General features: G+C 38.8%; 3 protein-coding genes and 1 long non-coding RNA gene across 4 annotated transcripts; all 4 read left to right on the top strand.

Moving 5' to 3' along the window:
• The first annotated feature begins 399 nt into the window (after positions 1-399).
• On the top strand, positions 400-2,169 carry LOC113110141 (uncharacterized). Its single transcript, XR_003293124.1, has 4 exons — positions 400-486; positions 1,382-1,451; positions 1,735-1,764; positions 2,056-2,169. It is a non-coding gene; the product is annotated as an uncharacterized LOC113110141 (long non-coding RNA).
• A 1,653-nt stretch (positions 2,170-3,822) lies between these two features.
• On the top strand, positions 3,823-5,823 carry LOC113109429 (uncharacterized). The gene is made up of 6 exons (XM_026273375.1): positions 3,823-3,907; positions 4,258-4,458; positions 4,576-4,968; positions 5,061-5,121; positions 5,313-5,354; positions 5,456-5,823. The coding sequence occupies exons 2-6, from the start codon at positions 4,278-4,280 to the stop codon at positions 5,514-5,516; spliced, it is 738 nt and encodes a 245-aa protein (XP_026129160.1). The 5' UTR covers positions 3,823-3,907; positions 4,258-4,277; the 3' UTR covers positions 5,517-5,823.
• A 1,914-nt stretch (positions 5,824-7,737) lies between these two features.
• On the top strand, positions 7,738-8,436 carry LOC113108944 (sperm acrosome-associated protein 5). The gene is made up of 3 exons (XM_026272383.1): positions 7,738-7,921; positions 8,033-8,245; positions 8,372-8,436. The coding sequence occupies exons 1-3, from the start codon at positions 7,741-7,743 to the stop codon at positions 8,434-8,436; spliced, it is 459 nt and encodes a 152-aa protein (XP_026128168.1). The 5' UTR covers positions 7,738-7,740.
• Positions 8,437-15,520: 7,084 nt separating this feature from the next.
• On the top strand, positions 15,521-17,529 carry LOC113108669 (lysozyme C, milk isozyme-like). Its single transcript, XM_026272329.1, has 5 exons — positions 15,521-15,944; positions 16,254-16,538; positions 16,922-16,982; positions 17,085-17,132; positions 17,301-17,529. Exons 1-5 carry the CDS (start codon positions 15,806-15,808, stop codon positions 17,365-17,367), a joined length of 600 nt encoding a protein of 199 aa, XP_026128114.1. The 5' UTR covers positions 15,521-15,805; the 3' UTR covers positions 17,368-17,529.
• The last annotated feature ends 3 nt before the right edge of the window (positions 17,530-17,532 follow it).

Below are 17,532 nucleotides of genomic sequence, written 5' to 3'. Positions count from 1 at the left end.
TGGAAATACTGCAGATCTGACCCTCATCGCCCAAAGTAAGTGTTGCAAGGGTACACTCAGTCAGTTGACAACTAGTAATGGTACACATGTAAGCCAAGAGTTCTTCTGTCTCTGTTTCAGTCGTTTGTGCTGTGGAGCGTGTGTCGAAGTTCAACACCGGCCTGGTCACCACCATCCAAGAGGACTCCAGACCCCCAGTGAGACCCCCAGTGAGACCACCACAACGACCCAATGAAAGACCAGGAGGAAGACCCGGTCGTCCCGGTGGAAGACCAAGGGGAAAGAGATCCCAAGATGTGGCACAACTCAGGCGCCCATCTAGATTGCCTGGTGCCAGTTCCGATAATTCCGAGAGTTCCGAGGAGAATTCCAGAGAAAGGCATCGTCTCACCACCAAGCTGTTGGGAATCTTCCAGCTGAGCAACCGCGTGGCCTGCGATTCCGGATCTGTTCAGAGTTTAAACATTTGCAAAATGAAATGCAGCGGTGAGTCATGTGACTGGTTACAAACGTGATAATAAGATTGAACAATCTCATGAGAAAATGTAACTAATTTACAAGGTGATGATTTCCTATAAATATATATAATGCTTCACCCCTAAACCTAAATGTGGGCAGACTATACAAATACAATTATACAAATTCATACAAATTAGCCACCACAAAAAAATAGTTAAATACAGTGTTGGGTAATAAATAATTACTGGCTTTTCATTAAACTCTCAAACCCCCTGCAGTTCCTTCATGAATCTCAGTTTGGGAAACCTGGACGTAATATGTGACCCTGGAGCACAAAATCAGCTTTAAGTGTAAATTTTTCGAAATTGAGATGTATACATCTGAGTAAATGTATACATCTCAAAAGCTGAATAAATAATCTTTCCATCGATGTATGGTTTATTAGGATCAGACAATATTATTTGGCCGAGATACAACTATTTGTGCAAAAAATCTAAATACTGAGAAAATAGCTTTTAAAGTTGTGCAACTGAAGTCCTTAGCAATGCAAAATACAAACTAATTTGCAAAATACTAACAAATCTTAATGGAACATGATGTTTACTTAATATTCTAATGATTTTTGGCATAAAAGAAAAATATATAATTTTGGGGGCTATTGCTACAAACATAACCATGCAACTTAAGATTTTGTGCTCCAGGGTAACATATATAATGCACTAATGCATTAATTCACTTTATGTTTTTAATAACGACGAATGTATTAAATTATAATAATATGGCACAAGATTATCCTGTTTAAATCCACGTGATAAACAAGTTAGGTCAAAAGCGATCCAAAAGTAGTCTGATTATCTGCAATATGTAATGTAATGGATTATGTTTCTAACTACAGTTATTGTCATGTAATTCTCTTCCAAAGCTTTGATTGATAATGACATCAGGGATGACATCGCATGCCTTAAGACACTGCTGGACAGCGAAAGGATTGGGTAAGTTGTCCCCCATCTACGCTCCCATTGGTAGTCACCACATTCTGTCCCCGCTCATTTGCATGACTCTGTTGAGGTCAGATCAGATTTGGAGCATTCCCAATGACCACTGTTATTAAGAAACTGCAATGCAAAATAAATACATTGAAATTGTAAATGGCCAAAAGTCTTCATTGTAAAACCTTCAAAATATAACTAAAAGCAAGCATATTTTTCTCATAACTAACCAATACCAGTCAACCACATACATAAATTGTAATATTCATGTTCCTGTTTCCTACAGCACTATTTCAGCCTTCGCTTCTCCGCCCAAGTAAGTCAAACAATTCAAAGATGGCATGAGTCAAGAGAAATACTAATTAGAATTATATTTAGATTTTATTCAATACCAAAAAGCTTAGTAGGCTTAAGAAATATATTTCAAAGTGAAAAATATACAATATATATTTTGGACAATATAAAAAAAAATGTGAAAACAGAAGTAACTAAAATTTATTGAAAAACATTTTAGTAAATATATTTACATCAATATTTGCCATATATTTATAATTGCAGAAATACGCTTTGAGATGTAACCCTTGTTTCTTCACATTGTGTCTTACAGGCAGCAGTTTATTCTTGCTTTGACCGGGTGCCGCAACGTCAATCCTGCGCAGTACTTCGCTGGGTGTCCCTAAAACATTCAGTGTTTCTTCAGCGAACCTGAAAAATGATCTCAAAATAGCCACAGTTATGCTGCATGTAACTCATACACGCATACCTCACAATGCAAATAAAAATTATAAAAAAATACACTTGTCTAAGTCTGTCTTTACAAAAAAAAAATCAACAAATCAGTGTTTGCATGAATGAAAGGTAGAAGCATGTTCGTCTGTGTCTAGCTATCACAAAGGAAATGTTTTTTTCCATCCAAGAATCAGGATTTAGCTGGTTTGCCTGGTCCAGTTAACCTCGGCTAGTACACCATCTGTCTGTTAAGAGCATCTTTCTCCATCGATAGCCATTCAAGAAGTAGATGTGTATCCTCATAAAATTATTTTACATTTAAATCACTCATACATTGTTAGTAGATGTCTCATTCATTTTTAAAGGGAGCTCAAACCATTTATTTTTGCCACTGTTTATGTCTGATTTTTCCTCTTTGTTTGTGCACCTGCCCTCAGAGCCAGTGAATCACTATAAAAGATGAGCTCTGTTTATCCAGCTCCATTGTGTAAAGTCTGTTCCTTTTATTACAATGGACATATTATATTACATATATTACACAAGCAAATGAATGATATTGACCATGTTCTCTGCTCTGCACACATATGCTCTTTGGAACATTCTGAAATGTATTCATATATTTTATTCAAATATAGAATATAAAAATACATTATTTATTGAATATGTATCTTGCATCTTAAATATAAATTAAATAAAGTGAATGCATTTATAATAAAGTAACATTCTGAAAGAATAGTGATGGCATATTCACAAGAATATGATGAATAATCCTTGAAATTGTGCTTTAAAAGGATTGTGTGTCTTTTTATCAGATTTATTAGTTGTCTTGATCCATGTGACGTTCACAATAACATGTTGAAACAACACTCAAAGGTCAAAGCAAGCATTTTTGAGCAAACCAAGTATTTGTGTGCTGTTTGCATACACTCAAATGAGTGTAGCTCAGAGATTTGGATCGAGATGCTGGCCGAAATGGAGGAAATGTCCACTGAAAGCTTGTCAGATTGACCTTGTATAAAGTTAAAATCAATCACATATGGCAATAATCTTGTCTGTCTTTAACAGAAATGTTCGAAGTGTTATAATTCTACCATAAACTCAAAGATGCAATAAAAAGAAGATTTATAAGATATAAGAACAGATGTTGGTTCATGAAACTCATCTGGTATGATCATGTTTGATATGAATAGATTTCATTGCATAACTTATAAATGCTTAAATTATGCTTTAGTTAGACTAAAACCATTGTGCACTTCAGATCCACCCAAACAAAACAGATTAAAGACTCGAGGCTTGAGATAATCACAGCAGTGCTGTTAGATGAGCAGTGGCCTCTAGATGTGGTATTCAGCTATTTGAATTGGAAATGCTGCTGTATGAGGGTGTGTGTGTGTGGGTGTGTGTGTGGGTGTCTGTGTGTGTGTGTGTGTGTGCGTGTGTGTTACATAACATCTAAAGAGCTCAAAGGTTCAAGCATCAAAACATCAGCATCACTCCACTCAGCTGGAAAGCACTGGAGACAAACAGTGCAAATAAATAATAACAATGGTGTCAACCTGAGTATGTGCCATCTGTTTTTTAGAGCAATGACATCATAGGAATATGGTGTCCTCGTGATGATGGGATGGACCAACAGCACAGGTCGAAGATATATAAGATGGACCGCAGTACAGAAAAACACTGAAGCTGGAGAAGACTCTCCAACAAGCAGCATCTCAACAGAACATCTGGTAAGATATATTAAAGCTCAGTTCTGTTTTTCGCTCAGATATGATCATTAGCTGTTCCCTGCTTGTCATTGTATAAAAAAAAAAATTGTCTGTGGTATATATATATATATATATATATATATATATATATATATATATATATATATATATATATATATATATATATATATATATAAATTAAATCTATAAATCTATAAATAAAGATGTTTTTTTGTTCAGGATCAGAATTTTTCCCAATCAAAGCTATTAATTAATGAATATGCAATTATTTAATACTTGTAACCATTATTGGCTCTACTTGAAGATGTGTTTAGCATTCTCTGGATTGACTGAACATATTTAATTTCCAGATTTCCAAACAGAGAGAGAGATGAAGAGCGTAAACCCAGTGAAGATGTTGTCAGCGTTTGCTCTGGCGCTGCTGGTGTCCAGTGTGACTGAGGGAAGGACCATCAGTAAATGTGAGCTGAAGGCCAAGCTGGATGCCGCTCAGTTCCAGCAGATCACCGTCATGAAAGAGACAATACCCGTGAACAGTCTCATCATTAGACGTGAGTTATTGTTCTTCAGCTTCTCCCTCCGTCTGCAGGAAGCCAGATTGCACAGTTTCATATCAGGTTATCTGCAGAAATGACCCTCATCTATGTCTTTCTTCTTTTCTGAGGCAGTTGTCTGCAAGGCCAGCAGCTCAGCCTTCAACACCAGCTTTGTCAAAAACGCCACGGACCACAATAAAGAGATGAAGCCATCACAAGCCCCACCTCAAGATGCATCACAAGGTCCACTTCAAGCTCCAGCTGGAGCTCCATCACGTAGGGGTCCACCCCAGGCTCCATCATCTCGGCTTCCTCCTCAGGCTCCAGCTGAAGCTCCACCTAAGCACCACGAACAGGTTCCCAGTAAAAGACCCCAGGGCCCCGGCCACGAGACGCAGCATCCACAGCCGACCACAGCCACCGATGCTTTCAGACACCTGTACGGTGTGTTTCAGCTCAGTGATCAGCTGGCGTGTGATTCCAGCATGAACCCATCTCTCAATGTCTGCAACATGACCTGCTCTGGTGAGTGTTTTTAATTTCTGCACTGAAAAAATTCAAAGAGCAAGAGAGCACCGTGAACGAGCTCTGAATTCTTGTTTTTCATTGCACGCAAGCTTTGACAGATGATGACATCACTGATGACATCGCCTGCCTGAAGACCCTGATGAACATCACGTAAGCACACAGCAAACTCATGCATATTTTAGTTTAGTTAATTCTGTTTTGATGCATTAATTCAAAGGAGGATGTGTTTTTCTTCACGTTAGTTTGGCATGATAACACAAACGTGTTTACGATTTAATTAGAAAGTTAGAAAAATTCAACATTACATACAAAAGTACTGCATTTGTCTTATTTCTTTACAGGAAAGCTAAACCCAAAGAGATCCCCACTGATGTAAAGAAGATGTAGGTTCATAAATATATCTTGAAAAAATATATAAATATATATATATGTGTGACAATGAGGCCTGAAGGTTCACAGTGTGACTGTCCTCTGTGTGTTATAGTGTGGAGATGAAGGAGTGCCCCTCTGTCGCTTCCCCAAACTACTTTGCTGACTGTGTTTAACACACACAGAGCAGACTCTAGCTGCATCCTGCTGCATGACTTACACACACACACCAGTCTGATGCTTTCCATGGCCTCCGTCTTTGATTGAGTTGTAATAAGATCATCATGATGGTGGCGGGAGATTAAACAAGACTCCGAATAGAGGGAGTTTCTGCATTAAGACACTTTAGTTTAATACTGTACGTAATACTGTGAATGTTTAAACTTCTGTCTAAACATAAATCACTGTTTAAAACTATATGATTGTGCTGTTTCTGAGGGCTTTTAAATACTGTCACTTTATCATAAAAACAAAATAAAAAAAACAGGCTCTAAGGTGTATTTCTTTTCCTTATCATATTAAAATTTTAAATAATATAAAAAGTGTTGTACTGTTAAACTGGTTATTCAAGTTTTAGTTTAGCCAGCTGTTGCAACCTATTGCAATCTGTTTTCTGTGCATTTTAGATGCATGCTTTCCACCTGCAATACATTTGAGCATAATTATGATAGAAAGAAATATAACTTATTGATTACTGATATACTGATATGGTGTGTGGATATAAAATATAATGAGCGAATAAAATGTTTTAGTATTTTAGATCATGCATACAAACTAATGATCAAATACTGTAAATATATATATATATATATATATATATATATATATATATATTTTAAAAGTGTTATTTAGTTACAAATATATTAAATAATTATCATATGGATTTTATTTTTCATAAATATTAAAATGTATCTTACTACAAGTTGATTTGTTGTTGGAGATTCAGATGAATGAGAGTCTTCAAATGTCCCTCAGTCTTCACTGTCTTCTGTATGTGATCCATCAGACTTATATACGTTATATATATATATCTCCACCCATAATTAATGCTGAGATTAATATATGTTTCTAATCTCCCTGGTTAGTTTTGGTTCCTCCCAATGTTTCGTAATCATCCACCCAAACAAAGTCTTTTTAATTCTGCAATGCCGATTTGGATCAGCATGTGTTTTGAAAAGCATGCAAATAACACTTACACCTTACATTTTAATCTTTCGCAGTAAAACACCATCATTCCTACATTAACTTGCAATTGCATGAGACTTTGACACACTAATGTAAGCTGCAAATCATCTAGCGTGACAATGCAAATGATGCAGTCTGATTTGGATTGTCTTATTTGGACAATTCATAATTACTAAATGAGCCTTAAATCAGGTTGTCTGAATTAATTTTCTTGTCTAAAACCATTAATGAGTTTCTAGAAAAACTGCTTTTTAAACGTCAGTGCCTTGCCCAAAAAGCACTTTTGCACAGAAGCATTTAGTCTTTACAAGGAATTGACATTTTCACCCTGCCAACAGATCCACCCAAAACAAATCAGCCAGGATTTAAAGCTTTAAAGAGTGATTTCTGACCTCTGTATTCTGTCTGCTGCAAACATGCCTTGCACTTCAGCTTCAGAATCACAAACAGCTGGACATTATTTCAAAAGTACAAGCTTAAATGACCTGAATGGCACAATACAGCAATACATTAATATATATATACACATTTGTTTTTTTAATTAATTAAGGAATTTCCCATGCAGTGTGCCCAAGATGTTTGGTTTGGGAGGATGAAGACACCAGGAGGAGCCAATGTTCAGCAGGGAGAGCCCATCCTCCTCTGACAGGAATTAAGGAAAATAATTAATCTCACAATTAATTGTAGGATAAAGCAAGAGCACAGGTGCAGCTGCAGGTGGAGGCGACTATAACGTATATAAGTCTGACGGGTCACAATACAGAAGACAGGGAAGACTGAGGAACATCTGTATCTCCAACAACAAAAACAACAAAAACCTCTAGTAAGACTCATTTATGGTCATTTATAATATGGTTCTTCTAGCTGTTTTAATGCAAGTTATGTGTTCAAAGTGAGGCTTGCTAGTAATTCTGAACTTACATTTAAATCTAAAAAAATAAAAAATATTTAAAGTAAATGTTTTCTATTTGAAAATATTTAAAATTCTAATTTATTCCTGTGATTATCATTCCTCCCGTCTTCGGTGTCACATAATCTTCAGAAATCATTCTGATATGATGATTTGCTGCTCAAGAAACACTTCTGATTATTATCAATGCTGAAAACAGCTGTGCCGCAAATAGATTTTCTGCACTATGCCTTTGCAATCAAAGCTGTAACCGACTAAAAACAAGTTTGCCATTTGTCTCTGCTTTCCCTCTCCAGATATCAGAAATGAAGAGTGTAAACGCGGTGAAGATGTTGGGGGCGTTTGCTCTGGTTTTTCTGCTGTCCAGTGTGACTGAGGGAAGGATTATCAGTAAATGTGAGCTGAAGGAGCAGCTGGAGACGACTCAGATCCAGGTGATTCGGGCCATGGGAGACAAAATGACCGTGAACGATCTCAACGCTAGACGTGAGTAACAGATTCCCTTCGCTCACCATATAGCCATGTTTATGTGACATGTTCGTGTACAGATGAATGGTGGATCACCCTCACATGCTTTTACCTTTGGTTTTGAGGCAGTTGTGTGCTTGGCCGGCGCTACAGGCTTCAACACCAGCTTTGTCAAAAACATCCCTGCCAAAGTTAAAGAGCCCTTAAATATCCACTCCATAAAACCGAACACAACACAGCGTCCCGTCTGGCACTTGTACGGTGTGTTTCAGCTCAGTGATCAGCTGGCCTGTGATTCTGGCATGAACCCATCTATCAATGTCTGCAACACGACCTGCTCTGGTGAGTCTGAGAGAAAACACGCCACAGTAATCATTAACACTACATCCTATGGTTCCTGAATTTCTGCGCCATGGTCCTGTTGCTTTCAACTGAAGAGTTTTTGCTTGTGTTCTCTTCTCACAAAAGCTTTTACTGACGATGATATCACAAATGACATCGCCTGCCTGAATACCATTATTAGCAGCATGTAAGTACACAGTTTAATGAATGTTATGAAATGTAAAGTCTTTCTCTCTTCTTACCAATATAATCAACCCTTGGTCATAGTAATGCTGTGATCTATTTTCCATTTTGCTGTTGAAGCCAACTGAAATGTATAAAAAATGGTGTAGTGTCCATTCAAAATTAAACGTTTACCCAAAAATGATGACTTGAGAATTTGAGATAAGGTTTAATTCATAACGTGATGTTTTCTTTATTCACAGTAAACCCAGACCGAAAAACAACATCACTCTTCCACTCGTAACGTAAGTCGAAAACATTGCAATTTATGACTGTTTATAATTTCATGTGTACAAAAGGTGCGTGCACACGACTGCATCAAAAGCAATGCAATTCATATTTTCACATTCATATTTTACTTTTACATTCATGCATGTTATCAGTTCTTGCTTTCCTGGATGTCAAACCCACGACCTGTGTAATACTGTAGCTGTTGTAATTTTGCAAATCATTTAAACTCATTAATGCTCATAAAATGTAATAAAATATGAAGTAGTTGTGCATTTTTGGCACAAATGATGTTTCACTTTGCATATTTATTAATATAGATATTTGCTTCAAATGTAACTGCATTAAAGGCTTAAGAAGTAAACTCAGGCCTGAATGTTCAAAGACTCTTTTGTGTGTTGCAGGCTGAGCACTATTTTGCTGAAGGAGTGTCACTTTGTGGTTCCCTCTCAGTATTTTGTGGATTGTCCGAGTGCATCAACACCGTCACGTGGAACAATATGATTTTACTCTCCTGTCATGCTGTAATAAAGTAGATTTGAACCAGTCAACTTCAGAGTCATATAGACTACTTAACTATCAATGCTACATACAGTCAAAACAGTCTGATGCTTCCACAGCAGCTGCCTTTGATTGAATGATAATGAGGTTGTTGTTATGATGGTGGTGGGATCTGTGCGAGTTTTAATCATTGAAAGACTTTGAACAGGGGGCAGGGGGCAATTTCACATTTCTGTCTACAAATGTAATAAAGCAGTCTCTGTTCATTGAATCTCACTGTTCCAGTGTAGAGTGCATTCATAATACTTTACCTTATTATTTAAAAAGTAACGCTTCCATAAGGACTCCACCTTCACTTGGTTGTTTTAGGCCTGGGACACACGAGACGATTTTCACATTTTAAAACCATGGGAGACCACAGACATGAAGACAGTTTCGACTGATTTTTAGCCTGCATGCACAAACTGGATGATTCAACCAAATTGCGAGACCAGACACTTGTTGATCATAGGAACGATTTTACAGTGACAGGAGATTTTAAGGAAACTCACAAGATCAAATTTGACTAGAGAAAAAAAAACACATGGAAGACAATCGACACTGTCAGCTGACTCTGCTTGCACGTGTTCTGTTCGATGCATATGAATTAATAAAAGTTTGACTTTCCTTAGGGTAGTAGGCCTACTTCTAATATCAAGCCCTAATGTCCATTTTAACACATCCTCTGTGGCAACGGAGAAACCATGACACTAAAAGGGCTGATGGCACAATACAGCTGTGTGCATTGTCTTATTTGCCAAGAAAAAGGGTCAAAAAAAAAGTGTTCAAAATGCTCCTTTTGTTAGGGCAGTATACATATTTTAAAGCCTTAGGTCTTGTTTCACGCGTACTCTGTGGCAGTCCAAGAAACCACACCACAAAATGGGCTGATGGTGCAATAGGTGGCTCAGTGTGCACTGTTCTATGTTTAAAAGTTTCTCGTGCACACACGAAAGTTAGTTTTTTTTAATGTTTTTTTTTTTTTGAAAAGATCCCTTTAGAAGAAGCTATTTAATACGGTGCTGTAGAATATTGTGTGAAGAAACCCAAAATGTGCACACTCATATCAACTTGTGGAAAACGGGCATCCGATGACCCCTTTAATGATCTATTCCAGAAAAGTAGCCAGGGACAAAAGTCTGGAAATGCAAGACTCAAGAGGCAGTTTCTTTCAAAAATAGATAGAACGCAACTAAATTAAACAGAATAGAGGGTCTCGAGACGCATTTTGAGGTATGTTTGTGGTAAAAGTGGTTTATTTGTGTTATTTAGAGGTGTTATTTATATGTAATGTAATATTAATATGAAGCTGACAAGGACAGAACAATCAGCTCAGTGCCCTCTGTTGGTCCAGTGGACCTGTGTGCTCTGACTCTGCCTTTCTTGTCGGTTTTCACTTAACCGCCTGTAAATTCAAAAAGAAATGGGACATTTCTGGTAACATTTTTAGATAGATACAGGCCACCAAATACAGACACTGTCCCTGGAAAATGGGAACAACTGGCCACTCAAATATGGCCTCACCTGTTCCTCTGAGGGGCTTATCTCTGTGTTGATGGCTTCTGTGAAATAAAAGAGTTTGAGGTTGTTGAATGTCAGTATGTAGGTGGTTTTATGTCACTTTAGGTTCAGTATGTTGCAGTGTGGTTTCTGGGAAGCACAGTAGGTTCTAGAAACAGAGTAAAATACAATAGTATTTTGTCACATGAGAACACATCAGAGGCGTCTTTGTCTCAGGGGGTTTCATCATGTACAGGTTATGTGACACCTCTAGACTATACCAAGAAAGATCTCAATCAGATAAATCAAAACAATATTTTTAAAAATCAAATAGGTTTTCAAGTGGTCAAAGGGTTTCCAATTTCTTGTTAAGTGTTGAAGTGCAGTGCTTTTCAGTGTTCTAAATAAATATAGATAATCCATTTTTAAAACTGCACAACATAGAGTTATAAAATTTTTTTTTACATTTTTTTTAAATTGTTGTCCAGAGTATTCAGTTCACATGCCTAAAGGTCTATTTAGTAAATAGGCTAGATAATATTTAATGATTAAAATAAATAAATAATAATAATAATAGTAATGTAATATTTAATAATAATTGTGACCTTTTAACTTAACTACTTACTAAATTAAAGCTATATCACTTACTTTTGGTTTGGTTCACACAGAAAAATCAGGCTTTTGTAAAGTATATTTTTGTTTTTGTTTGGATGGTAACACCCCATATTCATTCTTCTTCTTCTTCTTCTTGTTTTATTATTATTGTTTGGATTAGCCTAATAATTGTTTTAAGGCAACATTAGGTCTTAAGGTTGCAAAACCTGTTCTGCTAGTGAAAATATAAAATAGTGTGCTAGGGCTGGTTTTGGTTCTGATTGTGTATTATATAACTTTCATAATCAGGTAATCAAATAAGTACTGCATTGCATTGTTTTAAACTGGCTTGACAGAGAAGTTGGGTCCACCCTGAAAAACCAATCCACCCAAAGAAAAAACAGTCAGGATTTAGTGATCTGGAGCAGCAGGACAAATATGACCTGAATACTTGCTAACTTACCCATGCTAACCAGCCAAACTTTGACTTCATGAATAAACAATAATATACAGTTTTATGAATATACCTACCTGAACATCAGCAATTCTTCAAGTATGATACTACATACTACAACAGCAAAATAGCATAATGAACACAGTTAACTTACCAGGACAACCACTGCAGTTACTGCAGCCTATTTGGTTTTGCAGTGAATTTGCTATATTTTTGCCCTAAACTCAATTAAATTCAATACAAGATTTCTGCAATTAATTCTGCTACAAATGGAAAATACTGCGTTATATCTCCCCATGGGTTAGGGAGGGTGAGAAAAAAACCTTGGGAGGAACCAAAACTCAGCAGGGAGAACCAATTTTCTTCTAGTTGACACATGTTTAAAAAAAAAAAAATGACAAAAAGTATTAATAATGGTAGGATGAAACGTAAAGGTGCAGCTGCAGGTGGAGGCGACTCTAACATATATGAGTGGACATATGGATCACATACACAAGACAGTGAAGACTGAGGAACATTTGAAGACTCTCATTCATCTGAATCTCCAACAACAGAACATTTGGTAAGAGACTAACATATATTATTGCTAAATCAAATGTGTTTGTAATTCGGCTTGCTTGCGTTGTTATTTTATGATTTATGCATTCAGTTCTAATGGACATTTTATTTGTTTGTTTGCAAGATCACCCCACCTACACCACAACCTCCATCTAACTTCCACAACAATCCCTACAACAACCTCCACAGAAACATCAATTTCAAGCCTTACTACAGCTTCCATAGAAACCTTGATCTCAAGCCCCACTGCAACCTCCTCAACCTCAAGCTCCACCTTCTCTTTGACCTTAATCCCCACTGCAACCTCCACCTCAAGACCCAGCACAACCTCCTCCTCAAGACCCAGCACAGCTTCCACCTCAAGAAGCAACACAACCTCCTCCTCAAAACCCAGCACAACCTCCACCTCAAGTCCCAGCTCAACCTCCACCTCAAGACCCAACACAACCTCCTCCTCAAGACCCAAATAAAACCTCCACCTCAAGTCCCAGCTCAACCTCCACCTCAAGACCCAACACAACCTCCTCCTCAAGACCTAGCACAGCCTCCACCTCAAGACCCAACACAACCTCCACCTCAAGTCTCAGCTCAACCTCCACCTCAAGACCCAACACAACCTCCTCCTCAAGACTTAGCACAGCCTCCACCTCAAGACCCAACACAACCTCCACCTCAAGTCCCAGCTCAACCTCCACCTCAAGACCCAACACAACCTCCTCCTCAAGACCCAAATAAAACCTCCACCTCAAGTCCCAGCTCAACCTCCACCTCAAGACCCAACACAACCTCCTCCTCAAGACCTAGCACAGCCTCCACCTCAAGACCCAACACAACCTCCACCTCAAGTCTCAGCTCAACCTCCACCTCAAGACCCAACACAACCTCCTCCTAAAGACCCAGCTCAACCTCCACCTCTAGACCCAGCACAACCTCCACCTCAAGACCCAACACAACCTCCTCCTCAAGACCCAAATAAAACCTCCACCTCAAGTCCCAGCTCAACCTCCACCTCAAGACCCAGCAGAACCTCCACCTCAATACCCAACACCACCTCCTCTTGTGCTGGGTCTTGAGAAAATTGGCTCTCCCTGCTGAGTTTTGGTTCCTCCCAAGGTTTTTTTTCACCCTCCCTAACCCATGGGGAGATATAACGCAGTATTTTCTGTTTGTAGCAAAATTAATTGAATCTTGTGTGCTGGGTCTCAACCTCCACCTCAAGACCCAGCACAACCTCCACCTCAAGACCCAGCTCAACCTCAACCTCAAGACCCAACACAACCTCCTCCTCAAGACCCAACAAAACCTCCACATCAAGACACATCACAACCTCCACCTCAAGACCCAGCACAACCTCCACCTCAAGACCCAACACAACCTCCTCCTCAAGACCCAGCACAACCTCCACCTCAAGACCCAACACAACCTCCTCCTCAAGACCCAACAACAATCTCCACCTCAAGACACAGCATAGCCTCCACCTCAAGACACAGCACAACCTCCACCTCAAGATCCAGCACAACCTCCACCTCAAGACCCATCACAACCTCCACCTCAAGACCCAGCACAACCTCCACCTCAAGACCCAACACAACCTCCTCCTCAAGACCCAACAACAATCTCCACCTCAAGACACAGCATAGCCTCCACCTCAAGACCCAACACAACCTCCACCTCAAGATCCAGCACAACCTTCTCCTCAAGACCCAGCACAACCTCCACCTCAAGACCCAACACAACCTCCTCCTCAAGACCCAACAACAATCTCCACCTCAAGACACAGCATAGCCTCCACCTCAAGACACAGCACAACCTCCACCTCAAGATCCAGCACAACCTCCACCTCAAGACCCATCACAACCTCCACCTCAAGACCCAACACAACCTCCTCCTCAAGACCCAGCACAACCTCCTCCTCAAGACCCAAATAAAACCTCCACCTCAAGTCCCAGCTCAACCTCCACCTCAAGACCCAACACAACCTTCTCCTCAAGACCCAGCACAACCTCCACCAGTAAACCCCACAAGCCCCTCCCAGTCTTCGATGATTAAGCTCCTCCAAAGGCTCCAGAACAATTACAAATTCAAGACCCATCTCAGTCTCCAACTGTACCTTACCTGCTGCAGAATAGAATAAACCAATATTAATTTATGAATGGTGAATGGGTTCATATCATACACTGCATTTAATTTATTTATTTACCCTCCCCTCTTCTCTGACATAATCATACAGTATGTTAAAATATTTTGATTGTATTGTGGGTCAATTAGATCAGATCAGATCTAATCAGATGTACCATCAGATGTACGCACACTTCAGACAAGTGAGAGTGTGGCTATATAAAAACTAATAATAGCACATTTCCATTACTCAAGATCTTGCTGAATGCTCTCAGTTGGAAAACCTGTGTGCGTGAGAAAAAGAGGTGCGCTGAGGTTGAACAGAAAGTTGTTTTTGAAATGGTTTTTCCGTGTTTTACGCATTTTATTAGCATAGGGGTGCACATGCATGTACCTATAGGCACTGTGTGAACATGCTCCCTTATTTAATTATTATTATAATTCATATTCATAAACATTAGAGTGAGGGTATAAGAACTTAGCTTGAGCATATAAATAGGCCTTCAGATCCCTCATTCACTAATAATTTGTAGTTAACAGTAGCCAGTCTGTGCATATTTTTATTTATCTGTTCACGGGGGCAGAGAGAGTTGGATTTGAGCATGCACTTTTCGAGTACGAATAGGTTTTGCTATAATATGTGCACTAGTTTTAATCCCAAACTTAGTGACCCAAAATGCATTGGCAACCTTTCCATCCGGCATGGCGTCAAATTAACTAGTTATTTTGATCCAGAACAAAGCAAAAAATGATATGCATGCATCATTGTATCACAACAAAATGCTTTTCCTCCTATCTTTTATTTCAGAACATAAATTCAGTGGCCAGCATCACTGTAAAGTATGTGAACTGATCATGTGCTTGCCATTACTTCTATTTCCATGAATGTTTCCTACATGCATAGGCCCTACTATAGTCCTACTGCCCCCCCCCCCCCCCCCCCCCCCCGAAAATATATATTCCAGACTTTTCAAGGGCCCTCTCTTCCTTTGGGGCCCTGGTAATCAGTACTGGTTTTACCCCCCAGTCAGACGCCCCTGTACATGACAAACCCAGTTCTCCACCCACCATTGTCTTCATTGTGTTTTCTCTATTTCTCTGAACTTGATTCAGCGAAACACTGAAACCAAACCAAAACATTTCATACAGAACAAAGTGCCTTAAAACCACCTGCCTACACACTGACACGAAACCTTTCAAACTATTTTACATAGTCCACTGACATAAAGACGGACCCTCTCCAGGGAACAGGTGGGACTATATCTACACAGGCAGCTCATCCTCAACTTGCAATCATTCCCTGTAGAAGAAACAGAGAGATCGTGAGAATTCATCCAGACGTGAAGATGTTGGCAGTCGTGGTTGTTTTATTCCTGGCAGCTGGCGTGAGTGAAAGCGTGATTTTGAGTAAATGTGAGCTGAAGCGGCAGCTTGAAAGAGGCCTTACTCTGCCAGCTCCCAATTCTACAGACATACTGGCACAGAGTGAGTCTCTATTTACATCTGGAGCTTTAGATAACTATCACTGCTTCTGTGAAGATTAAAATAGGTAAGACTGTTTCATTAGTTTCCTGGTGAGCATAGTGGTTTTTTTCTCACTTTTATTGAAAGGTTTTTTATTAGCATTGATGAAAGTTTTTAGATTGTTAAAATGTTATTTGTGGTAAGAAAATAAATGACTTAAAATGGTGCTTCTGTGGCATTGCAGTGAAAACCCATTTTGAAACTTTCAGTTTTAAGATGTATGGAACAGAATGGCTGTGATATTCTTCTTCGGGCAAACTCTCTTTACAGTCGTGTGTCACGTCGAGCTGACCTCTGGCTTCAATACCAGCGCCATTAAGACGATCGCTGAGCCAGAAGAGCACAGCATTGTTCAGGGTTCTCGCCATCGTAGGTCTGTCAAAGGAAAAGGTCCACGCACCACCCCCAGGCCAGCCACCCGTGCACCCCGTTTGGGAAGTGACGAGGACAAAAGTGAGGTCTGGACTCTTTATGGCTTGTTCCAGCTTAGTGACCACGTGGTGTGCCGCTCTACTCAAAGTCATTCACTGAACCTCTGCGGGCTGACCTGCGACAGTGAGTACATGAAAGAGATGGTCAATACAGCAAAATAACCATAACAGGGGTTCATTTGAAAGAAGTTAACACTTTTATTCAATAAGCATGCATTTAATTGATCAAAAGTGACAGTAAATACATTTATGTCACGAAAGATTCCTATTATAATAATTGCTGTTTTTTATTCATCTATTCATCAATGAAACCTGAAAAAAAATATGAAGCAGCACAACTGTAACGAGGCTGAAAATTTGGCTTTGCCCCACAGGAATAAATTTTATTTTACAACATATTCAGAAAACAGTTATTTTAAATTGTAATACAGCCAATAAATACCGCCTTATATGCATAAATATTCTCTAAAATGAAATGAAATGTGATTGTCTTTGTTTTTCTTTCAGAGCTGATTGACAGTGACACCAGTGATGACATAGCCTGTGTCCAGGCTCTTATAAATGCAGTGTAAGTAAACTGAATTGAATAGCACACACAAAAGTCAGAAGATTATATTAGCATTTCAATCTGTGCAAGTGTCCTGATATTGTGTTCATCTGACTATAACAGATCTGCGCCGAATCCTGACCCCAAGACTTCTAAACCCATCCATAAAATGTGAGTGAATGAAACAAGAGCCAATTCAATATAGCACTTAATTGAAAAAATTAATGAATTTACATGCATGCAAGTATATTCAAATTTGATACCGAGATCTCTAAATCAGCTTATGTCTCTGCTCTTCTAAAAATAATACTTGAATGTTTTTCTGCTTTCCTTTGACAGGATCTCGCTGATCCACCAGCCACAGTGCATCACCGTGAACACCACTTCATTCTTCGCCGGCTGTTAAACACCCTGAATTCAAGACCTCTTGATTTAAGTCCTGACCTCTTGTAGCTCCCTGCTTTATTATTGCATTTCTGTGCATTTCTATTCGTAGCTTTCTTGCAAGACAACAAATCCCCATCACAAGTACCTTGTGTTGTGTATATGAGTCATTAAAACCATTTGAAAA

The sequence above is a fragment of the Carassius auratus genome, chromosome 1 (genome assembly GCF_003368295.1).
Source record: "Carassius auratus strain Wakin chromosome 1, ASM336829v1, whole genome shotgun sequence".
Lineage (NCBI taxonomy): Eukaryota > Metazoa > Chordata > Actinopteri > Cypriniformes > Cyprinidae > Carassius > Carassius auratus.
This window is presented reverse-complemented; position numbering and strand designations above follow the sequence as displayed.